Source organism: Podarcis cretensis (genome assembly GCF_951804945.1).
Source record: "Podarcis cretensis genome assembly, chromosome: 10".
NCBI classification, from domain to species: domain Eukaryota; kingdom Metazoa; phylum Chordata; class Lepidosauria; order Squamata; family Lacertidae; genus Podarcis; species Podarcis cretensis.
Genome location: NC_137179.1, coordinates 20873615 through 20895190, shown reverse-complemented (window position 1 = coordinate 20895190; position 21576 = coordinate 20873615). Strand labels below are relative to the sequence as shown.

Here is a 21576-nt window from a genome sequence, read left to right as displayed (position 1 = left end):
TTAAAAGCCATTATCTTCCTCATACCAACAAAAGCCTGCTAGAACAGAAGAATCTTTAGGAATAAGATTATACATTTTCATGAAGAGTCTTCATCTGGATTTCAGCAACACTCCTCCATACACTGAATGGGGGCAACCTTGGCAGCAAGAAAGGGGGAAATAGCAGCTGTCACACCTTCTTAATGTACCCTATAATAGAACTGCCAAACTAGTTACAACAGACTAACTGAAGCAGCGTGAATCTGTAGCACACTGTCAACTCACTGTAGCACACGGCTCAACTGAATCCATGCACACTCAAGCTGTGGAGAATTTACAATATAAACAGATAATTAGTGTCAGTTTCACTTTGCTGCTCTTCCTCGATTTATAGACCAGAACAGGAAAAGCATCATCTTGCAAGGACGTAAAAAGAAGAAACCCAAGCTTCTCAAGGAAATTTACCAGGCCTGTTAAAATGAGATCAGCAATTAGATTTTATTCTGCCAGGCTGAGAATTGCCAGATGAACGGCTGGGGCTGACTGGAGTCGTAGTCCATAATATCTGAAGGGCACCAGGTTGGGAAAGATTCTTTCCTCATAGTGAGCCCCACATTGTTCAATGGGGCTTACTTCTGAGTCAACATGCATAGAGTTACACTGTAATAAAGTACTGATTCAAATTGGTACAGTATTAAAGATACCTACTTAAATCATTGATTCAAACAAAGTCATCCATTCTGGAATTAACACATTTTCTAAAACACACACATTTTAATTTGTTGCTTTAACAATTAATGCATACTGACTTGCAATGTATTTCAAAACCTCTGTAAATGCAACTCACATGTATTTTGCACAATAGAATTAGATTTGGTTAGTGTTCAGGATGAGAGTGTGAAATTAATGACTTTTTACTGGAAATTCATGAATTTGACTCTCTCTGTAGAAATACGGAACTGTATATAAACAAAATTCTTTGTTTGAAGACTGCCTCCCTTCCAGGATTTTGTTTTCACATAAAGAAAAGCAGTCTGTGGTTGCGTCTGCATATAATGCAAAGTCATGGTCTGTTTTAACCATGGTTATTTCAACAAACCACAAGTCACAAAACAGGCTTGTTTCTCCGAATCTTGGTTAGTTTTCCACAGCTGTTCTTGCCTCATGCTGCCGTAGCATGGACCCTGTGTGAGGTCCATATATATATATATATATATATATATATACACACATATATATATATAAATATATATATATATACACACACACACACAAAAATATATATATATATTTGTATTAATGTAACATTCTAATATGTAACTATACTTTCGTAATATTTTAAGTTGTCTGTTGCTGCTTCAGTTTTTGTATACCGTTAAGAGGTACAGAAATGAAATAATCAAATCAAATTGAACATAATTTAACTGAACTGTTTAAATTGAACTGTTTAAGAAAGGCTGTTGGGTTTTGACATGCAGGCAATTCCCCATTTCTGCGAGGGTTTCATCAGCAGAGCACGCCCTGCCCCCATTCCTCCCTCTTTGGGGTCCAAAAGGATCCGCAGGTCAGCAGACACACGTCCATCATACTCGTTAAAATGGTCACTGCCTGTCCTATGATGCCAAATGATAGTTAAAGCACGCCATGGTTCATAGACCAATGAGCCATTGTTTCACACCATAGTTTGGGGCCAAGAAACAAATCATGGTTAGTCTAGTCAGCTCGGCTACAATCCACACTTTGGCTAAATAAACCATGTATTAGCATTATGTGAGAACCAGGCCTTTAGCTTAACGTGTCCAATAGATGGATTACATTCAATAGAAATTGGTCAAGTTTATAATATATTGGCATTAAATTTTGATTTTTAGATCTTTTTTTAAAGAGATACTATAGCTGAAATGTGAAAAATCCTCACAATTCAATTTTTTAGAATCATTTATCATCTGCTCTGCATTTCAGCCTTTTAGCATTTTTTTTTTTACTTTCTACCTCTATTCCTAAACATGCATAGAAATCCCACATAGTGCCTCTACTTCTTGACCCACCTGAAGACATTTTTAAAAGTGTTGTGACAGGCCTAAGCCTCAGGCCTTTTCAAGCATCTATCTGGCAAGCATGAAAAGAATTAAAGATTCCTCGCCCAGGTAAAGTGATACCTTAGAGGCCTACCAACTTTAACTCTTCCAATTTAGAAGATAAATATCAAAAATTAAGCCTGGTTTTCCCTATCAACGTAGACAGAAATGCTGATGATACGTTTCTAACCACAGAGTGTCATTCGGGAAGAGGGCGTCTCTCTTGGCTGAAAAACCAATTTCCAGAGTTCCCTGGGAAGAAGTAGCTCTGTGAAAGGAATAGAGGTCTCCTAACAACTCTCAGCATCCTTAAACTACAGTTCCCATTATTTTTGGGAGGAAGCCATGACTGTTTAAAGTGGCATAATACTGCTTAAATGCACTGTACAGTGCAGATGGGGTCCTGCCCGACCTGGAAATGCCAGAGATTGAACCTGGGACGTTCTGCATGCAACACAGATGCTCTACCACTAAGCTACATCCCTTCTCTTCCTGATGTGTGTTCCTCCAACACTTGGAAAAAAATGGGATAGCCTCCACTTGCATGTGAACACCCAAAGCACAATTCCTCAAAAGCAACCATGAGGGGGAAGACTATGCCAGCCAGATGCTTCATTGCGTTTCCCCAACGTACACTGGAAAGAGTCCTAGATCTGTCAACGACTAAACAGAGTTCACCCAATCTTAAAAAAATGAGTTGTAACATTAATTTTTTATCTGCATAGAATATAGCGAAAAAAGTAAGTCAAGGACCTCTGTGTAATACTGCTCCAATTCCAACTGGGAAACACTTACTAAGTAGGACTAAACCATGCCTACAGAGAATAAAAATTAGGTCACTTAAGTTCAACAGAGCATATTTCCAAAGAAAAGTAGTATCAGTGAAGCATGAAGCAAGGAGAGGCATGGGGGAAGGAAGGCATGCAGGCGGGAAGCAAAAAATGTTTAATGCAAAATTAAGCAACATCCAAGGGTAAAGCAAGATTTCATGTTGCAAATGCATTAGAATACAGAAACCCCAGTACAAGAAAAGGAGTATATTGAGATAAAGATGCAAACAAGAGATTCATCTTAAACAGAAAGATCTGGATTTGAAAGCAAAATGCACTACCGTTAGTGTATCCTACTAGAACTCCAATAAACTTGTTTTAGAACCTGCAGTTCTGCATGTCTCAACCCTTTGACCAAGTCTAGGAATGTAGAGTTTCAACACACAACCCACCTTGGCCAAGACACACTCTGAGTGATAATCTCGGGTAATTCACCCTCTCCAAGCCCAAACTACCAAACAGGACTGTTAAGTGGGTAAAGGTGAAGAAAGAGAATAAAAAAACCCCCAATGAGCTCTGTAAAAGGAAGTACAGTGTGTGTGTGTGTGTGTGTGTGTGTGTGAGAGAGAGAGAGAGAGAGAGAGAGAGTGAGTGTGTGTGTGTGTAAGTGTGTGTGAGAGCTTTCCTTCCTAGTCATCAGCACACAATTTCTGACTTGCAACTGGCAACTAGAAGTGTGCCTATCTACAAGCCAGATCATCTCTCATCCTACCCACTAATTCCCACTAATTCTTCAAAGATACCAGAGCAACTCTAAGCAGAGGAACACAACTATAAATGCCCACTTAATGCATCCAGAAGCAGACTTAGGAAAACACAAGTCCTGCTTCACATGCCTGATAGAGTATGTTTTATCTTCCCTCTAGATCAGGCATCCCCAAACTCGGCCCTCCATATGTTTAGGGACTACAATTCTCTTCATTCCTGACCACTGGTCCTGTTAGCTAGGGATGATGGGAGTAGTAGTCCCAAAACAGCTGGAGGGCCGAGTTTGGGGATGCCTGCTCTAGATGACTGGATTACAGCCAACTTTAAATTAAATTACAATGATAAATAACAAGCATAGGGCACATTTTCCTCTTTTTATCCTATAATGATCATGATGACAGCAGAGGTGTGCTTACTTCTGAGTAAACATGCATAGGATTGCACTGTTAGTTCTACAAATTGAAAACATATTAAAAATGGGGAACTAGGAATTGTTCTCAATGGACAGAATTCAACCAAGTTGCTACATGCACGGAATGAGATCTTCTCACACAAGAGGACTCCTCACCCATCCCCTAAATCTGCTCTGGAGCGTGGGAATGAGAGGGGGAAAGTTTTGCCACGAGTGGACCACATTCCATGCACACATACCCAATTAGCACTACACTAAATTCCTGAATGAGGGAAATTTGCTTTGCACAAGCAAAAGTCTGCTGTGCTGCTGTAAAAGCAGCATTGGATATAACCCCAAGTTCTGTTAACTACATTGTTCTCAATGAAACAATGTCAGTATAAGAAGCTTCAAATGTACCTGCAAAATTATTCCCATGATAGCAGCTTGGATCACGGTGTAGCTATTTTGAGCGCAAGGGAGCTCGCATTTTTTGAAAGGCACACCTATCCACCAAAGAAGGTCAACCAAACCAATTGCACAAAAATCATAAATGAATGGGGAAAAGAGTTTGGATAAAAGATAGAACAACTTATTACACTATTTCCCACATTGTCCTTTTAAAAAGAGCATTCCAAAAATAACAGAGAAGAGAGGCAAGGAAGAATGACCTCTGGGGGTGTGGGGTGTGGAGAGATAAATCAGGACAAAAATAAGGGGAATTAAAACTGAGTGTCCCCCGAGCTCTAGTTAAACCTGTCTAGATGGGGGAGCAGATACTAGAAGGTCGAGCTACTGAGGATTCCCATCCCTGAGCAGTAAGGTCACAGAACTCAAGAAAGGCTTACATTTTACAGTCCATATTGGAAACCATATAGCTAAAGTATGTTTATCCAGAAGAGAGTTCCACTGAGCTCAACAGGACCTATATCCCAGCAGAAATGATATGGAATTTACCAGCAGACGTTCTCCTAGACCTGAATAAAAAAGGCAGCATGTATTAAAAGTGTATATATGTATAAATTACATTCCATATTTAATAGGTAAAAGCAGAGTTAGGATCCTATATTATTCATACATATATATATGAGCTGATATCTCACAGCTTGTGAGCTGATATATCAGAAGTCAGATACATGGATGAGTTTTAAAGAACTGGAGGAAGGGGGAAGATACTTCAATATCCTAGCTCCTGCCATGACTATGAAAACTAGAGTTAATTACATCAAAATAGCCCCGAAATGCAGATTGATATTTTGCCCCAAAAAAAGCATGTTGATGTGTACAGTTCATAGAATTCAGCTTCTCTTGACAATGGAATTACCTAGAAGGAGTTTTTTTAAAAAATATGTACATACAGCCCTGATAATAGTCTGCCACTGATTCCCATTCCCTTCACATTATCACCCTGATAACCCCATGCCTACAAACCTTCTGGCTTTTCTTATTCTCAAATCTTTATTGTTTTCCTTAATCCCCACCCCCACCCACACACCTGATACCTCACATCAATTAAAACACATTGTTTCCAGGTTCTCATCCTTTGTGTATTGATTACTGTTTTTTACACCACGCCCTTCCTTGGAAAAGCTGAGAGAGGCTCATGTATGGTTCTCAGCTCATCACCAAGACAGGCAGATGAAAGGACAAGGCCCAGCTCAGTTTTAGCAGCAGAACCATATCATATCTCTAAACCATTATCTGGATAGTTTCTTAAACCCTCTAGCTTGCATTATCACCTCTCACCATTCAACCCCAAATAATCAATTCAGTAGTAGACGGTGCGACAGGATTTGGATAGTGTATATGTCTGTGTTCACAATCAATCTCAACTGAACTGACAAGGTAGTTCCCTGGTTTGTAAAGAAGCAGCATGGTGACCTACTTTTCTGGGTTGTTGTGAGGAGAACACACTTTATGTGGGGTCAGCATACATGAGGCCAGACCAATTCCGAAAACAGTGGGAGTTTCAATATTTCCTCAAATCTACATGATTAAGAACTTTTCTGATTTGTTTTTAATGTTTGATGTTTTGTTGTATTTTTATATGTGCTGTAGGCCATCCAGAGATGTGCAGGATATAAATAATAAAATTATTATTATTATTATTATTAAGATGACACCAAAATTGCTTTCTTGGATCACACCACTTCCCACAGCAGCCAGCCAGATAACCCTGGGAAGAAGCTTCACAACCAAGGCAAACCCTGTTCCACTAGTCCCCCGTTATCAGTTTCCTTGTTTGTTTCTTAGGTATTACACATTCGACTAATTCCAAAGGGGATAGTCTGTTCCAGCTAAAAGAGAAAGCGCACGAGCGCGCGCGCACACGCACACGCACACAGAGCTATGGCACCAAAAAGAAAGCTTTAAGCTGCCCCGAAGCGGCCAGTCTCTTAAGGGGCCACAGGCCACCTTTCCCCTTCTTTGCATTTGCCACTCGACTAGCAAAGAACAGAACCGAACCGGTGCTCTGGGGAAGCGTCACGTGCTCTCCCAGCCCCGGGTCTCACGCCCAGGGAGTGACCTTCGCCTGGAAGCTGGGCGCCAGGGGGAGACCCGCCGAGGGGTCGCGAGGCGCCTTTTGCGCAAACCTCGTAACTGCTGCGAGTCATAAAAATGAGCAGCAATAAGCGGCGACGTCCATTCCCGCCCAGACACCGCAGGGGAAACCCAACCCCACCCCCAGAATAACCCTAAAATGAATGCCAGCCCCAGTGGGCGCCGCCACGCCCAGCCCCCCTCACAAGGGGCCACGAAGGGCGACCCCCCCCCCCTGGGCTGGGCGGACGCGGAGGAGGTCACCCTGGCGCAGGCCCCGCCCGCCCGCCTGCTCGCCTCACCTGCGTCCCGACCACCACGATCTGCGGCAGCTGGATGACATCGGCGCCCACCGTGTTGAAGACGTCCTGCAGCTTGTTGATGACCGGGATCAGCGCCTCCATGGCGGCGGAGGCGGCCCCGCCGGAGGGAGAGGCAGGCGACGGCAATGAATGGAGGAGGGAGGCGGCGAGGAAGGGCGCCCGCGTTGCCACCTTCCCCCGCGCCGCCGCGGCCGACGACGACCATTGGCGCCGGCCCGCTCTCTCCCAGAGGCCTCTGCGCGCGCGCGCGCGCGCGCCCGCCCGCCGCAGGGCACGGCGGGAGTTGTAGTGCTCGCAGGCCCTCTAGGGCGCTTGGAGGAACAGGGAGGGGCGCGTCCTGCCGCAGAACGCGGAGAGATGCCCCCCCCCTTTCCCGAGGTGCACGTGTCTCCCTCAAGCGGAACTTGAGCACGTGAGGACGTTGTCCTACGCAACTGGCTGGCCTCCCTAGAGCATATTTCTGAATTGCGAGGTGCAAGGAAAGTGCATGGAAATAAAATAGATATGCCCTCCCCAATTTATTTCCCCCGCCCTCCCCGCCCCCATCGTGGAAGACAAAGCTGCCTAGATATATCTTTGGAGAAATGCGACATTTTGAAAGTAGCTGTTTAAAATGAGACCATGAGGCATCTAATCATAGCCTGCATTTTTATTAAGGCTTGATCAGGGCCTGTATTTTAAAATGAGCTTAAAGATTTTCAAATGTTCATGCCAGGCAGAAGACCAGCTGCCTAAGAACCTTGGCAAGATGTTTATTCTCCTGGACAAGGGGGCCCCCTGATTTATAGCAGAAAACAATTCTCAAAGTAGTAAAAAGGGAATTACAGGCTGACAGCCAAGGTTACACTGACCCTACATATTACAGAAGATAAAAAAGAGATAAACATAATTAAAGGTAAAGGTACCCCTGCCCGTACGGGCCAGTCTTGACAGACTCTGGGGTTGTGCGCCCATCTCACTCAAGAGGCCAGGGGCCAGCGCTGTCCGGAGACACTTCCGGGTCACGTGGCCAGCGTGACATCGCTGCTCTGGCCAGAGCCAGAGCCAGAGCCGCACACTGAAACGCCGTTTACCTTCCCGCTGGTAAGCGGTCCCTATTTATCTACTTGCACCCGGAGGTGCTTTCGAACTGCTAGGTTGGCAGGCGCTGGGACCGAGCAGCGGGAGCGCACCCTGCCGCAGGGATTCGAACCGCCGACCTTTCGATCAGCAAGCCCTAGGCACTGAGGCTTTAACCCACAGCGCCACCTGCGTCCCTTAAACATAATTAAGAGTTGATAAATAGTAAAATAAAACCATGTGCCTCCCATTAAACTTGAGCCATATTTTCCTAAGGTTGAAAGGTCAAGAGCAGTGAAAAAGGCAACTGGCTTGGCTGGAGAAGATTTCTTCCTATCTTATTTTGAGGCTGGAAACTGTTCCTTCCTTTTTTACTTTGAAAAGGTTTATTCTTCTAAAAAGCTATCTATGTTATGTATTAAATATATTGGCTTAAATGTAATTATGCAAAGGAATTAGAAGCTAAGAAATGTTAAATCCTTATGCTAGATTCTTATTTCATATAGTTGGAAGAGATCACAGGGGCCATCAGCCACCAGCCCAGCCCCCCTGCCAAGCAGGAAACATCATTAGAGCACACATATGGTTGTCAGGCCTTTGTTTAAAGACCTCCAAGAGAAGGAGATCTTTCAATGATGATGTGAACTCAAGATCCTTGACATCTGTTTAAGATAAAAATTTAAGATTAAACCATCTGTTTTGGAGGGCAATAGGGCGAGGTGAGCTGGTAATTAAGGTTCCTTGTTGAGACACATGTAAGATATATTACTACTTATTTGTCATTTATAGATAGAAGAATATATAGCTTTTTGTTTCCCATAAAAGGGCAAGAGGAAATGGGTGTATCTTTTGTGATTGGTTCTAGCAAACAGCCAATAGGAATTTCAACCAGGCTGATTGGACAGAGGCAGCCACAGGAGGAGCAAGGGGGCTGGATTAAAGAAATATAAGTGCTGGCCATAACGGCAGGAGGCCAGGCCAGAGCTTGGTAACCATATACCACTGTGCCTCATATTTATTTGTTTGACAAATAAATTATTATTTTAATTTCTCTATTGCTGCGTTGAATATTTCATTCCAGCTAAGCGTTAACCACAAGCAGGGTGCTACAACCAGGTGGGGCAACCATCTCTAGAGGGCAATTTAAATATATAAGAGCTGATATAAGAATTTTAAGGACTTAGATAGATAATAAATGTTCATAAATGTACCAAGCAAAAAAGGTAAAGGTAAAGGTACCCCTGCCCGTACGGGCCAGTCTTGCCAGACTCTGGGGTTGGTGCGCCCATCTCACTCAAGAGGCCAGGGGCCAGCGCTGTCCGGAGACACTTCCGGGTCACGTGGCCAGCGCGACATCGCTGCTCTGGCGAGCCAGAGCCGCACACAGAAACGCCGTTTACCTTCCCGCTAGTAAGCGGTCCCTATTTATCTACTTGCACCCGGGGGTGCTTTCGAACTGCTAGGTTGGCAGGCGCTGGGACCAAACGACGGGAGCGCGTACCAAGCAAACACGTACATAAATATAAACCACATGTCTGGAGCAGCACAGGAATACAGTCCTGAAACCATTTTGATTCCCAAACTGACCAAATGTTTCTCTGCAAGGAGGGAAGAGGGTGAGGGATCCTTCCCATTGTCTCAGGAATTAAGTGATTACCATCTATGATGTAGGTATGATGTTTCTGGGGGTGGTCTTGAGCTCCAGGGCAGGGAATTTCAAAATGTCTATATAAGGGGAGGCACACCTTTGTTCTGGGTCCTCCTCCTGTCCTGGGTGTGAGGGGAGCACCCTGTTGCAAAGATCAGGCTTGCTAGCTGCTTTGCTTCTCAATATTCTCTGGTAGGCCTCTGTTATTTTCTCCAGCGATGGAGAACCTACAAAGGACTCTATAAGGTCTCTTGTGTACCCCATAAGGGAACAAGACCAGATTTTGTTCACAACAGAGCATTTCCCTATTGTCTCTACCACCTGGAATTCAGAGAGAGTCCCATTTCTGTTATAACCACTTTGTTGTTGTTGTTTAGTCGTGCTTAGAGCTTATTAAAAATAGATCTCTCACTCTCTCTTATTCCACAAGGTTGACTGTTCTGGTCCCATCCCTAAAGCAGATGCTTTCTGGAAAGTCCCCTCTAGTTTCTCAATTATATAATGCACAACGTGTGACTTGATTTTCTTGAGTGAACTGGTGTGCCCATGGTGATGGTTTTTTCTCTTTTTTACTTTCCATTTGTGGTACAAATGGCTTTGAGCTGTGGTTGCTGGGTTTCATGTATGGATGATATTGACTAATGAAAGGAGATTTCTAAATTCATGTCGATGGGGAGTACGGGGGGGGGGGGTGAGTGAGCAGTGGTGTAGCGTGGGGGGCACCACAGGGGCACTTGCCCCAGGTGCAAAATAGATAGGGGTGCAGAATTTCATTACCCGGTGCTGCCTCCATGCAGCTGCGCATTTCTATCTCTGGGCTCTGTTGAAAATGGCTTCCCCACGCAAACCAGGAAGTGACCTCTCCAGACAATGGAACGCTTCTTTTCCTGAATCTGCAGCTGCAATCTGCTGGGTGACATGATTGTGCATGTGTCCTCTGTCCGGTTACCTTCCTCTGGGTGGCCCTGGGCACTGGCAACCCACGCTATGCCAATGAGTGAATGAGTGTTGGGTGGATGGAGTGAGACTGTGTGAGTGGAAGTAGAGAAAGAGAGAAAGACTGGATGTATGTGCGTGTAAATAAGTGTAGGAGAAGAGAGTGAGGGGGCTGAGCCTCATTAGATGTTGGACAAGCCTTTTTAAAGTTTTAATATGTAAGTAAGCATTCATTCTTGGCCATCAATTGTGGGTAGGACAGAATGGGCAATCCACATACAGCGGACACAGAAAATCTTATATGCCCTGACAGCAAAAACTAGTGTTTGTTTTTTCCCCTTCTAAAAATTTATCTAAACTTGCATCTTTACATATAAATTGTTGTTGTTTAGTCGTTTAGTCGTGTCCGACTCTTAGTGACCCTATGGACCAGAGCACGCCAGGCACTTCTGTCCTCCACTGCCTCCCGCAGTTTGATCAAACTCATGCTGGTAGCTTCAAGAACACCATCCAACCATCTCATCCTCTGTCGTCCCCTTCTCCTTGTGCCCTCCATCTTTCCCAACATCAGGGTCTTTTCCAGGGAGTCTTCTCTTCTCATGAGGTGGCCAAAGTATTGGAGCCTCAGCTTCAGGATCTGTCCTTCCAGTGAGCACTCAGGGCTGATTTCCTTAAGAATGGATACGTTTGATCTTCTTGCAGTCCATGGGACTCTTGAGAGTCCCATGGACATATAAATTAAAGGTAAAGGTACCCCTGCCCGTACGGGCCAGTCTTGACAGACTCTGGGGTTGTGCGCCCATCTCACTTAAGAGGCCAGGGGCCAGCGCTGTCCGGAGACACTTCCGGGTCACGTGGCCAGCGTGACAAAGCTGCATCTGGCGAGCCAGAGCCGCACACGGAAACGCCGTTTACCTTCCCGCTGGTAAGCGGTCCCTATTTATCTACTTGCACCCGGAGGTGCTTTCGAACTGCTAGGTTGGCAGGCGCTGGGACCGAGCAGCGGGAGCGCACCCCGCCGCAGGGATTCGAACCGCCGACCTTTCGATCGGCAAGTCCTAGGCGCTGAGGCTTTAACCCACAGCGCCACCTGCGTCCCTAGCGCCACCTGCGACATATAAATTAGCACCTGCAAAACATAGGCAGATTGGTGTCATGGCTGGGGAGAGGGGAAATTTTGATTAAATTCGCACAGATAGTTGAACCTACCTAATAGTGCTTTCCAAAACAATTTTCTTATTAGTGCTTTCCAAAACAATTTTCAAATAGTGCTTTCCAAAACAATTTTCAAAGCAAAATGCAGTCCTTCAAAATTTATACTTCTTTGAATTTGGCAGTGCAGTTCTCTAGCCAAGTGAAGTGTAAGAAAAGGCATATACAGAAATGCACACATTAGTAAAAATATTTTTATTATTACATTGCTATAGCATAATATTGTAATATTAATAATAATAATGAAATAATAATACACAAATGCTTTATATTAAGGAAGACTGGAGACAAACAAGTGTGTATTGGGATAAATTTGCACTGTAATACTGATGAATTGAATTTATTGAATTTTCATGAGGACTTTAAAAAAAGAACATTCACAAACTAATTAGAGATGTAGAGAACTGAACTAAATACTGGAAAAATAAGAAAAATAAGAAATAAGTGTTCCATATATGTATGAGGAACCAACTTTCGGAACAGTGTTTGGTTGTGTGTAAATAAGTGTGTGTGTTTGTGTATGTTAAGGAATTAGGGGAACCCTACAAGCAGGGTTGCTCGATGGTATGCAATCTGAAAAGGCCTGGTTTGTTGCTGTCAAGATACCCCTTGGTTGGGGCTCCTAAAGAGACAGTCTTGCAAAATGCTTTTAGGTTTCGTTTTCTGGCAAGAAGGAAACTAAAGAAAACACTGGCAGAACCAGGGATTTTCACCAAGCTGGGTTGAAGAAGGAGCCGAACAGTGGCAACGACAGTGGCATTCTTGTCTAGAAGAACTAAAGGGAGACAGGTATGGTGTTTGATGATGAGGGGGAAATAGAGGGGGGTAGAAGTGTCTCGCTTCGGGGAGACCCAAGTGTATTCTGTATGGGGAGAAGCAGAGTTACGGCGATCTGTTTAGCTCAGTTCTTTGTGAGCACAAGTTTCGTCTCCCACTAAAGATGTATAGAAAAGTCAGGCAGCTTCACAGCGTTCTAAATGTTTATAAATATATATATAAATAACATGGCATTCAGTATTAAAATACCTGCTATGGTAAATGGGAACCGAGAAGTCCAGCTTTTAGGGAACCCACTGAAGACCCAAATTAAAATTTTATTTGGCATCTGTTTTGTTCTGTATGCTTAGAGGTGCCCACATCTTGGGGGTGAGCTTCAGTTGTTTCTCCAGACCTACTTAAATCTCCTGGCTGCTACATCCTTCTAGATGCCCTGGGCTGGATTCAACTACCCGGTTCAAGAAAAACAGGGCTTTCTTCCCCTTTTTTTCTGCCCATCTTTTCCAACATACTCTTCAATGTTTCCAAGCTTTACACTTTCCAGCCTCATTATCTGCATACCTACCGTAAATTTAAGGCACCCCTCCCCCCTCAAAAAATAAAATAAAATACTAGGAACTGTAGTTTGTTATGGGTGCTGGAATTGTAGCACTGTATGGGGTGAACTGCAGTTCCCAGGGTTCTTTGCACTGGAGGGTGTGCTTTAAATGTATGGTGTGTAACAATGAGGCTGGGAGGGGTAAACAGAGATTGTGTTTGAATCTCTTTGCTGTGTGAACTTGACAGTGTGGAGTCCTCCTGATAACCATAGAGTTTACCAGCCAGAAAAGTCTTGTCAGCAAGTTATGGAAGGAGTAACTTGTGTCTGAGAGCTCTGCTGAATTAACTTGACTCTTGGTCTTCCAAGTTTTTCCATAGACCAGCACTCAAAACTGTGGCCACATGGAACTTCGGGATTATCAGTGGGAAGTCATTGATCCTGCCTTGGAGGGCAAAAATATCATAATTTGGCTGCCAACGGGTTCCGGAAAGACTCGGGCAGCTGTGTATGTGTGTAAGAGGCACATGGAGAGCGTACAGAAGAGCAAGGTGGCTGTGTTAGTCAACACGGTAAGGACCAGGTGATGTGGGTGGTTGGGAGACAGACAGTCCCTTACCAAAAGACAAGGTTTCAGTCAGATTTCCTGGAAAATGTTTCACTGCTGTATTCTTGCCCTGGCAGGTGCCTCTAGTGGACCAACACCTGAAGAATGAGTTTAGCGTCTTGCAGAATTGCTTCAACATTACAGCCATCAGTGGCGACAGCAACCAGAAGCTGTTCTTCTCAGAAGTGTTGAAGATGAGTGACTTAATAATCTGCACAGCACAGATCCTTCAAAATGCCCTTATCAGCCAAGAGGAGGAGATGCACGTGGACCTGACAGGTGAGCATCTGGTGGGAAAGAGCTTGCTGGGCCAAACCAGTGACTCATCTAGTGCAGCATCTTGTTCTCTCAATGGCCCACCAGATGCCTATGGGAAGCCTAGAAGCAGGTCCTGAGAACAAGAGCTCTCTCCCACCCTGCACTTGGTATTCAGAAGCATACTGATTCTGACAGTAGAGGTAGAACATAGCCATTATGGTTAGTAGCCATTGATAGCCTTGTCCTACATGAATTTGTCTAATCCTATTTTAATGTGATCCCAGTTGATGGCCATAACTTCCTCTTGTGGGATGAACATAAGAGCCCAGCTGGATCAGATCAAAGCCCTATCTAGTCCAGCACCCTTTTCTCCACAGTGGCCAGCCAGTCGCTTCTGGAATGCCCACAAGGAGGACAGGAAGGAAACGCTGCTCCTCCACTGCTGGGTCATAATTCTGGGGCAACAAGCCTCATATAACCAACAAGCTTAAGTCTAATTAATGCATAAAGGGGTTAATACCATGGAGTACGCTGTCCTGCCAGGTTTAGCTATGACACTTGCTTTACCTGGGGAGGAAATAGGTAATCAAGCCTATTGTCTCCACACCCCTGAGAAGCTCAGCATGTGAAGAGGTCTGAACTGGTCATCAGCCATTCTCGAGTTCCTATGCCAGGAACTTTCACCACTTTGTAACTAATATAAGTTTTACTGCCTGCGCAATTTTCTGAAGCACATGAATCTGACCTCTGAAGTGTTCATAAATAAACCATTTTTAACTTGTCACGTGTGGAGGTTTTTTCCTATGCTGGAGGAAGAGACAAAATTTGGAAATGAACTTTTTAATGAGATATTAAAGATCTAACAGCCTGTATTTCCATACTTTGCTGTATATTTTGTGACTTTAAATCTCTGCTGGGATTCTATCACCAAAGAGAACTTGCCCCAAACTTGGGTCTTGCCATCCAGGAATTCTTTCTCTGCTTGGGTGTGTTTTGTTTTTTGATTGTTTGTTTGTCTTTTACCAACAAAAACTGCATCATAAATAATCCAGGAGTTGGTCACTGCCTCTCATCATCTGAGAGTGCAGTGTGGTGTGGTGGTTAGAGAGTTAGACTAGGGCCTGAGAAACTAGGGTTCAAGTCCCCGCTCAGTGGGAACTGGGTGACTTTGGGCAAGTCACTGCTTCTCAGCCTAACCTACCTCACAAGGTTGTTGTGAGAATAAAATGAGGAGTGGGGAGAGAACTGTTGGAGGAAAGGTGGGATATAAATGTCATCGTTATTATCATCTGTGCAGATTTCACCTTGTTGGTGATTGACGAGTGCCATCACACCCACAAAGGAACCGCCTACAACAAGATAATGGAGGGCTACCTCGAACGAAAGCTGAAGGGCGAAAAGAATTTACCACAGATCCTGGGGCTTACAGCCTCGCTAGGTACGGGTGGTGCCAGCTCCCTGGAGGGAGCTCGGGAACACATTCTGCAGGTGAGTCCGATGGAAGACATTGGCCCAAATATTGGAAGCATTGTCATTGTTGCTCTCCCCCTTTTTAAGCTTATTTCTATTCAGAGGCTGCTTTGGTCTGCAGCTGCAGGCCCGTTTCACACAAACACTAAATACATAGAAGGAGCATAGCTCATGTTAGGGTACTAAATTCCTGGCATCTGCAGCTGCAAGAGTCTTGTACAGCAGGTAATGGAAAAGACCTCTCTGCCTTGGACCCTTAAAACTTTCTGCCAGCCAGAGAAGGCAATACTACTTGGGGAGATTGACAAATAATCTCACCTGGTATAAGGTATCTTGCAATGCTCCAGATGAGGTGGTAGCATATAGTACTGTTTCAACTGCAAGTGAGAGAGTGCTCCACAAACACACACAGCCATGGCATATTAAGGAGAAAACCTTTTGCAGATACTTGACATGTCTGCAAGGGACAAAGGCATACTTGGGTTCCTTGCCCGTTTTCTTCCACTTTTATCACTTGTAGTCACCTACTGGTGTTTTAAGGGCTATAGATCTGATCGTGGATTTAGCCGATGTCTCAAACGCTCGCGGGATTGACATAACCACTCCCTACAATTTGTTCTTTGAGCCAGTGTAGCCTAGTAGCTGGGGCGTTGGGCTAGGACCCGGGAGACCCAAGGTTCAAACCCCACTCAGCCATGAAGCTCACTGGGTGACCTTGGGCCAGTCACAGTCTCTCATCTCAGTCTAATCTACCTCACAGAGTAGCTGCCAGGATCAAATGGGGAGGGGGAAAGCCATGGAAGAAGAGCTCCTTGGAAGAAAAGTGGGATATAAATGTAATAATAAATGATATATATATATATAACCCTTTCCAGATCTGTGCCAACCTGGACACTGAGAGAATCATGTCTTCTGATAAACACAAGTTCTACGTTGATACTTTCGGCCCACAACCGAAGAAGCAGTATAACCTGTCCCAACAAAGGCCTGAGGTAAGGTCCTCTTGCAACTACAGGGCAACTGTGAAGAGGCACCAGAGGCACCATGATGAGAAGGTGACTCTGGAGCTCTGAGGAAAGTAAAACATGCCCATAGGATTTTGTTTTCCTTGTTTGAATACGCACGCTCCTCTGATCTGTCATCTTCAGGACCCCTTTGCAGAACAACTGATGGAGATAATGGCACAGATATATAGTTACCTGAATGAGCCTGACTTGACTATGGATTTTGGTACCCAGATCTTCGAGCAGCAAATTGTGGCGCTTGAGAAGGAAGGTGAGGGCTCAGTAAGCAGCTTTGTAGTACACAAATATGGCGGGAGGGACAGGAAACATGTCCGCAGGCAGGTTAAGTGACTTCCTTCCTGTGAAATGGCTCCCAGTATGTTTCCGAGCTGACATTTAAGGCCCTAAATGGCCTCAGTTCTGTACACCCGAAGGAGCGTCTCCACCCCCATCGTTCAGCCTGGACACTGAGGTCCAGCACCGAGGGCCTTCTGGTGGTTCCCTCACTGTGAGAAGTGAAGTTACAGGGAACCAGGCAGAGGGCCTTCTCAGTGATGGCGCCTGCCCTGTGGAAAACCCTCTCATCAGATGTCAAGGAAATAAGCAAATATCTTACTTTTAAAAGACATCTGAAGGCAGCCCTGTTCAGGGAAGTTTTTAATGTTTGATGTTTTATTGTGCTTTTAATTCTGTTGGGAGCCGCCCAGAGTGGCTGGGGAAACCCAGTCAGATGGGTGGGGTATAAATAATGTATTATTATTATTATACCTGCATCCTAAGATATTTTTTATTGAAAGTTTCGGGGATTGAATATAGGGTCTGTTACAAATGATCTTATCATAGAATGATAGAACCATAGAACTGTAGAGGTGGAAGAGAGTTCAAGGGTCATCTAGTCCAACCCCCTGCAGTGCAGGATCTCGCCCCCCCCCAGTAAGGTTTACCTGGTGTGTTATTTATAGTCTTTCGATTGACAGCTGAAAGCCTTTTTATTCACCCAGACTTTTTAACGGCATTATAAATCTGGGGTGCAAACTATTTCATGCTGCTTTTTTTGCAAATAGGGTTTTTGCCATCTTTTATTGTTGTTGTTGTTTTAATCATCATTGCATATTGCTTTTGTTGATAATTCTGTTCTAAGCCACTCAGGGAAAGTTGGTTGATGGGCAGCTATATGATTAATCATAACCATTATCTTATTTGTCTCTTTCACACTGTCAGGAGCAAAACGTTTTTGCCAAAAGACCCGAGTGTGTGCCTTGCACCTACGTAAATACAATGATGCCCTGATGGTCAACGACACTGTGCGCATGATCGACGCTTACAAAATTCTGGATGAGTTTTACCTGCTGGAAAATGCTACTAAGGTGTTGCAGAACCCTGCTGAGCAGTACTTGGTCCGGCTCTTTGACAGTAAGTGTTCTCAGAGGAGGTACACTGAGAAATTTGATTCACAGAAACACCACCACTTTGTTCTGCTTGCATTTTAATGTGAAACTACCTAATTTGAACTTCTCAAGCCAATACACAAGCTAAAGCAGGTATCCTTCAAAATTCACACTTCTCTGAATTTTGCAATGCAGTTCTCCAACCAATGTGTACAGAAATGAATATATTGAGGAAAGTGTGTACCAAAATGCATATATTAGTGAAAATTATGTACAATAATGTATTATATTAGGGGTTTGGGTTTTTGTTGGTTTTTTTTGGGGGGGGGGTTGCAAAAGTGTGTGTATTAGTCAAAACTGCATACAAAATGTGTTTGTTAGGAAAAATTCACACTAAAATGTTTATGAAAGAGACCTTGTTAAAAGAAAATGCAGATTGCTGCAGAACTAAAGAAAACTGAATCAAAGACTGGAAAACTGAGAAATGGAGAGAAACCAAAACTGACTGATCGGTCCATTCCTTCTCTGAAATGAGGTGGGTGAGTTGGCCAAGAGAAGAGTCCATATAAACAGAGGCCAGGAACAAGTTCCCAGTTCCATGTGATCAGCTAGGTGAGCACTTAAAACTAATGCTTGAAGAGAGACTCTTGAAGAAAGAGGAAGAAAAAGAACTACATGGAAGTGGAAAGATGAAACTTCAGAAAAAAGAGGAGGTGCTGCCCAGCAGACACTTTCTTTTGGAGAGGCTCGGCTGGATGCAGCACATCCAGGAATGACTTCTTTGGGCACCAGTAGTCAGACCACAACTGGATATGTGGTCCATTTCCCCCCAAACACCTCCAAAAATTTTAACATTATGGCATTCAGTACTGCTGACAAAGTGAACTATGCCACTTGGCACCAAGCAAAGATGGAGCGAGATCTCAGCAGTAAGAAGATCTACCAGGAAGAAGAGATGCCGGAGTTCGGAGCTGGTAGCGAGTTCAACTGCAACCTGCGTGAGGAGGCACGGTGCAAAAAATATGGCATCACATTAAAGGAGTTCAAACTTGAAAACCAACCCTGGATCCTGAAAGTCAGTGGCAAGACTGGGCGCAAGTTTAAAGGTGTGAAAAAGGGTGGGGTGATAGAAAACACCTCCTACTACATCTTCACTCGGTGTCCAGGTGGCGCCTTTGAAGCCTTCCCAGTCAATAACTGGCAGAACTTCACACCCATTGCCAAGCTTCGCACATTGACTGCAGAGGAAGCTGAGGAGGAGTGGGAGAGGCAGAACAAGGTTCTGAACCACTTTAGCATCATGCAGCAGCAGCGGCTGAAAGACCAAGGCGATGAAGAGCAGAAGGGGAAGAAAGACCAAAAAAAGGGAGCTACCAAAAAAATCCATGACCTGGAAATGAGCTGGAGATGAGCTCAGATGACAGCGGGTTCAGTGATGTGGATGAGAAGAAATACACCAAGCCCAAGAAGAAAGCCCGTCTGACAAAGAAAAAGAAGAAGGGATCTGACAATGAAGCCTTTGAAGACAGCGATGATGGGGACTTTGAAGGGCAAGAGGTGACTACATGTCTGGTGGACCCAGCAGCTCTGTGGAAGAAGCAGTGGGCAAGCCCAAAGTGAAAGACGTCCCAAAAGGTATAGACGAAGCAAGCGAGAGTAGTGAAGATAGCAAGGAGGAGAAGAGAAGAAGGCCCTGACTCCCCAGAATAAAACGAAAAAGAAAGACACCAGTGATGAGTCTGAGATGTCTGAGGACAGCGACATTGACAGTGAAGCATCTTTCACACTCTTCATGATGAAAAAGAAAACTCCTCCCAAGAAAGAACACAAGGGCTTGGTTAGTAACTCACAAGGGGATGCCCTTGGATGCTGGCACATCATCCACCTTGCGGGCTGCAGCTAACAAAGTGGAGCAAGGAAAGCAATAGGCAGGGGCCAGTGATCTCACTGCAGCAAAGAGGCTGAAGTTGGACACTGGGCCCCAGGCCTCACCATCTCTGGGACATCTACCCCCCAGCCACAGTCAGGCAAGTCAACACCCAGCAGTATTGATGTGCAGCTGACGGAGGATGCCGTGTGCTACTCCTTGACCAGAGGGCCCATGACCACAAAGGATTTTCTGAAGAAACTGCAGATCAAGAAAACGGGGCTGAGCAGTGAGCAGATGGCCAATACGCTGGCCCCGATCCTGAAGCGCCTCAATCCTGAGTGCAAGAACATCAATGACAAGATGCACTTCTTCCTCACGGAATATGGAGGGCAGAGGCTGGGCCAGATACAAACTGTCCTTTGGAATCCACCCTCCTGTTGGGCAGCTCTGAGCCCCCTTACATTTGGTTAGTAGCTGGGGGTGGCTACATCCTAGAACCACATGGATTGGGGAAAGCAAAAGAGCCATTCTCCTACCTTTGTGCTGGTGGGATTCAGGGACGGTGAAAGGGGGCCGAAGACTGGGACAGTCTCATGAGAGGCATTGAAGCCATGATCTCTCTGAATTGGAATAGTTTTCTCTTTCATATGGAGGAGTTCACAAATGAAAAGTTGCCATTTTTAGAATAAACAGGGGCATCTTTTTACACGCCCACAAACACCCACCCCACACCCTGTGTGTTCTCAAAAGCTGGAAGGCCTTGAGAAGTAAACCATTCTCCGCAGCGACTTGTTTTGCAACCAGTTCCAGTCTTCTCCCCTGGCCTCCCTCACCCAAAATCACAGAGACTCTGAGAAAGCCATTACTGGTACACAAATACTTTTCCTTGTATTTTTTTTTTAACACATTCTAAAATTGTGTGTGCTTTGGCAAACAGAGGAAGACACTGCTCAGCCTGAACCTGCCATGAGTTGCTTCCTCTAGCTGGATGCATAGAGTTGTTTTCAGTCTGCCATAAAAAAGTTTTTGGGATTTTTTTGGGTAAAGCTTGGGATTCCAAATTTGACAAGAAATGGGAATAAATTAAGCAAATTGGAAAAAGAAAGAAAAAAGAGGAGGAGCTAACAAGTGAAAAGAAACGGTTTATGAGACTGACTGCTCTCCAACAGACACTGTTGCCATATGGTGACCAACACTGGGGTAAGCTACAGTGGGCTATTTGCAGTTTTGTCGGTTTTGTTTTTTCACTTACTGTTACATTGTTGATTGGTTGTGTTAACTGTTTTTAAACTGTAAGATAAAGCAATACTCTTCCTAATCATCAGACTCAAGAGCTGAGTTCTGTCTGTGCACTTGCCTTGCAGGCTACAAAGCACACCTCTTGGCCATTGCTCAAGACAAGGGCTTTGAGAATCCCAAACTTGATGAGCTGCAGAAGGTCCTCCAGAATCAATTCCAAGAACTGGAGAGCTCGCGGGGCATTGTGTTCACCCGGACACGTCAGTGCGCTCATTGCCTTCACCAGTGGGTACAGGAGAACCAGAACTTGCGTGAACTTGGGATCAAGGCTGCTGTGTTGACCGGGGCTGGCTTCAGCAGTCAGACAAAACACATGACCCAGGTAACATTAACAGTTCTCCCACAGATCAAGTGAGGGATGTTGGAGACCCTAAGGGGACCTTAGGGTAGATTCATAGTTGTATGCATATTACTTGATTTCTCTTGGGTTGATACAGTGGTGCCCCGCAAGACGAACGCCTTGCAAGACGGAAAACCCGCTAGACGAAAGGGTTTTCCGTTTTGGAGGCGCTTCGCAAAACAAATTTCCCTATGGGCTTGCTTCGCAAGACGAAAATGTCTTGCGAGTTCCTGCGTTTTTTTCCCCCTTTCCCCCCCCCCCCTTTTTCTAAGCCGGTAAGCCGCTTATCAGCTAAGCCGCTAAGCCGTCAATGGGCTTGC

At 44.7% G+C, this 21576-nt stretch overlaps 2 protein-coding genes and 1 pseudogene across 8 annotated transcripts in view; 2 read left to right on the top strand and 1 right to left on the bottom strand.

The window, feature by feature from the left end:
- The window catches only part of DNM1L (dynamin 1 like), a 37313-nt gene extending 30236 nt beyond the window's left edge, over window positions 1-7077 (bottom strand). For 3 of the 4 annotated variants that reach the window (XM_079992469.1, XM_079992468.1, XM_079992470.1), the window contains exon 1: window positions 6830-7076. In XM_079992469.1, the coding sequence (XP_079848595.1) occupies window positions 6830-6931 (102 nt within the window). In that variant the 5' untranslated portion in view covers window positions 6932-7076. Of the gene's footprint in view, window positions 1-6829 lie in introns of all 4 variants that reach the window. The other variant, XM_079992467.1, reaches the window with a different exon arrangement.
- DHX58 (DExH-box helicase 58) overlaps window positions 1-21576 on the top strand; it is a 37498-nt gene that overhangs the window by 7418 nt on the left and 8504 nt on the right. Inside the window, exons 1-9 of one of the 3 annotated variants that reach the window (XM_079992527.1) lie at window positions 9806-10106; window positions 12359-12494; window positions 13390-13592; window positions 13705-13906; window positions 15183-15373; window positions 16231-16347; window positions 16504-16630; window positions 17581-17772; window positions 20982-21238. In XM_079992527.1, the coding sequence (XP_079848653.1) occupies window positions 13425-13592; window positions 13705-13906; window positions 15183-15373; window positions 16231-16347; window positions 16504-16630; window positions 17581-17772; window positions 20982-21238 (1254 nt within the window). In that variant the 5' untranslated portion in view covers window positions 9806-10106; window positions 12359-12494; window positions 13390-13424. Of the gene's footprint in view, window positions 1-9805; window positions 10107-11763; window positions 12495-13389; window positions 13593-13704; window positions 13907-15182; window positions 15374-16230; window positions 16348-16503; window positions 16631-17580; window positions 17773-20981; window positions 21239-21576 lie in introns of those variants that run through there. The other 2 variants (XM_079992528.1, XR_013842791.1) reach the window with 2 other exon arrangements.
- On the top strand, window positions 18085-20973 carry LOC307225052 (general transcription factor IIF subunit 1 pseudogene; annotated as a pseudogene). Its single transcript has one exon. The product of its transcript is annotated as a general transcription factor IIF subunit 1 pseudogene (transcript).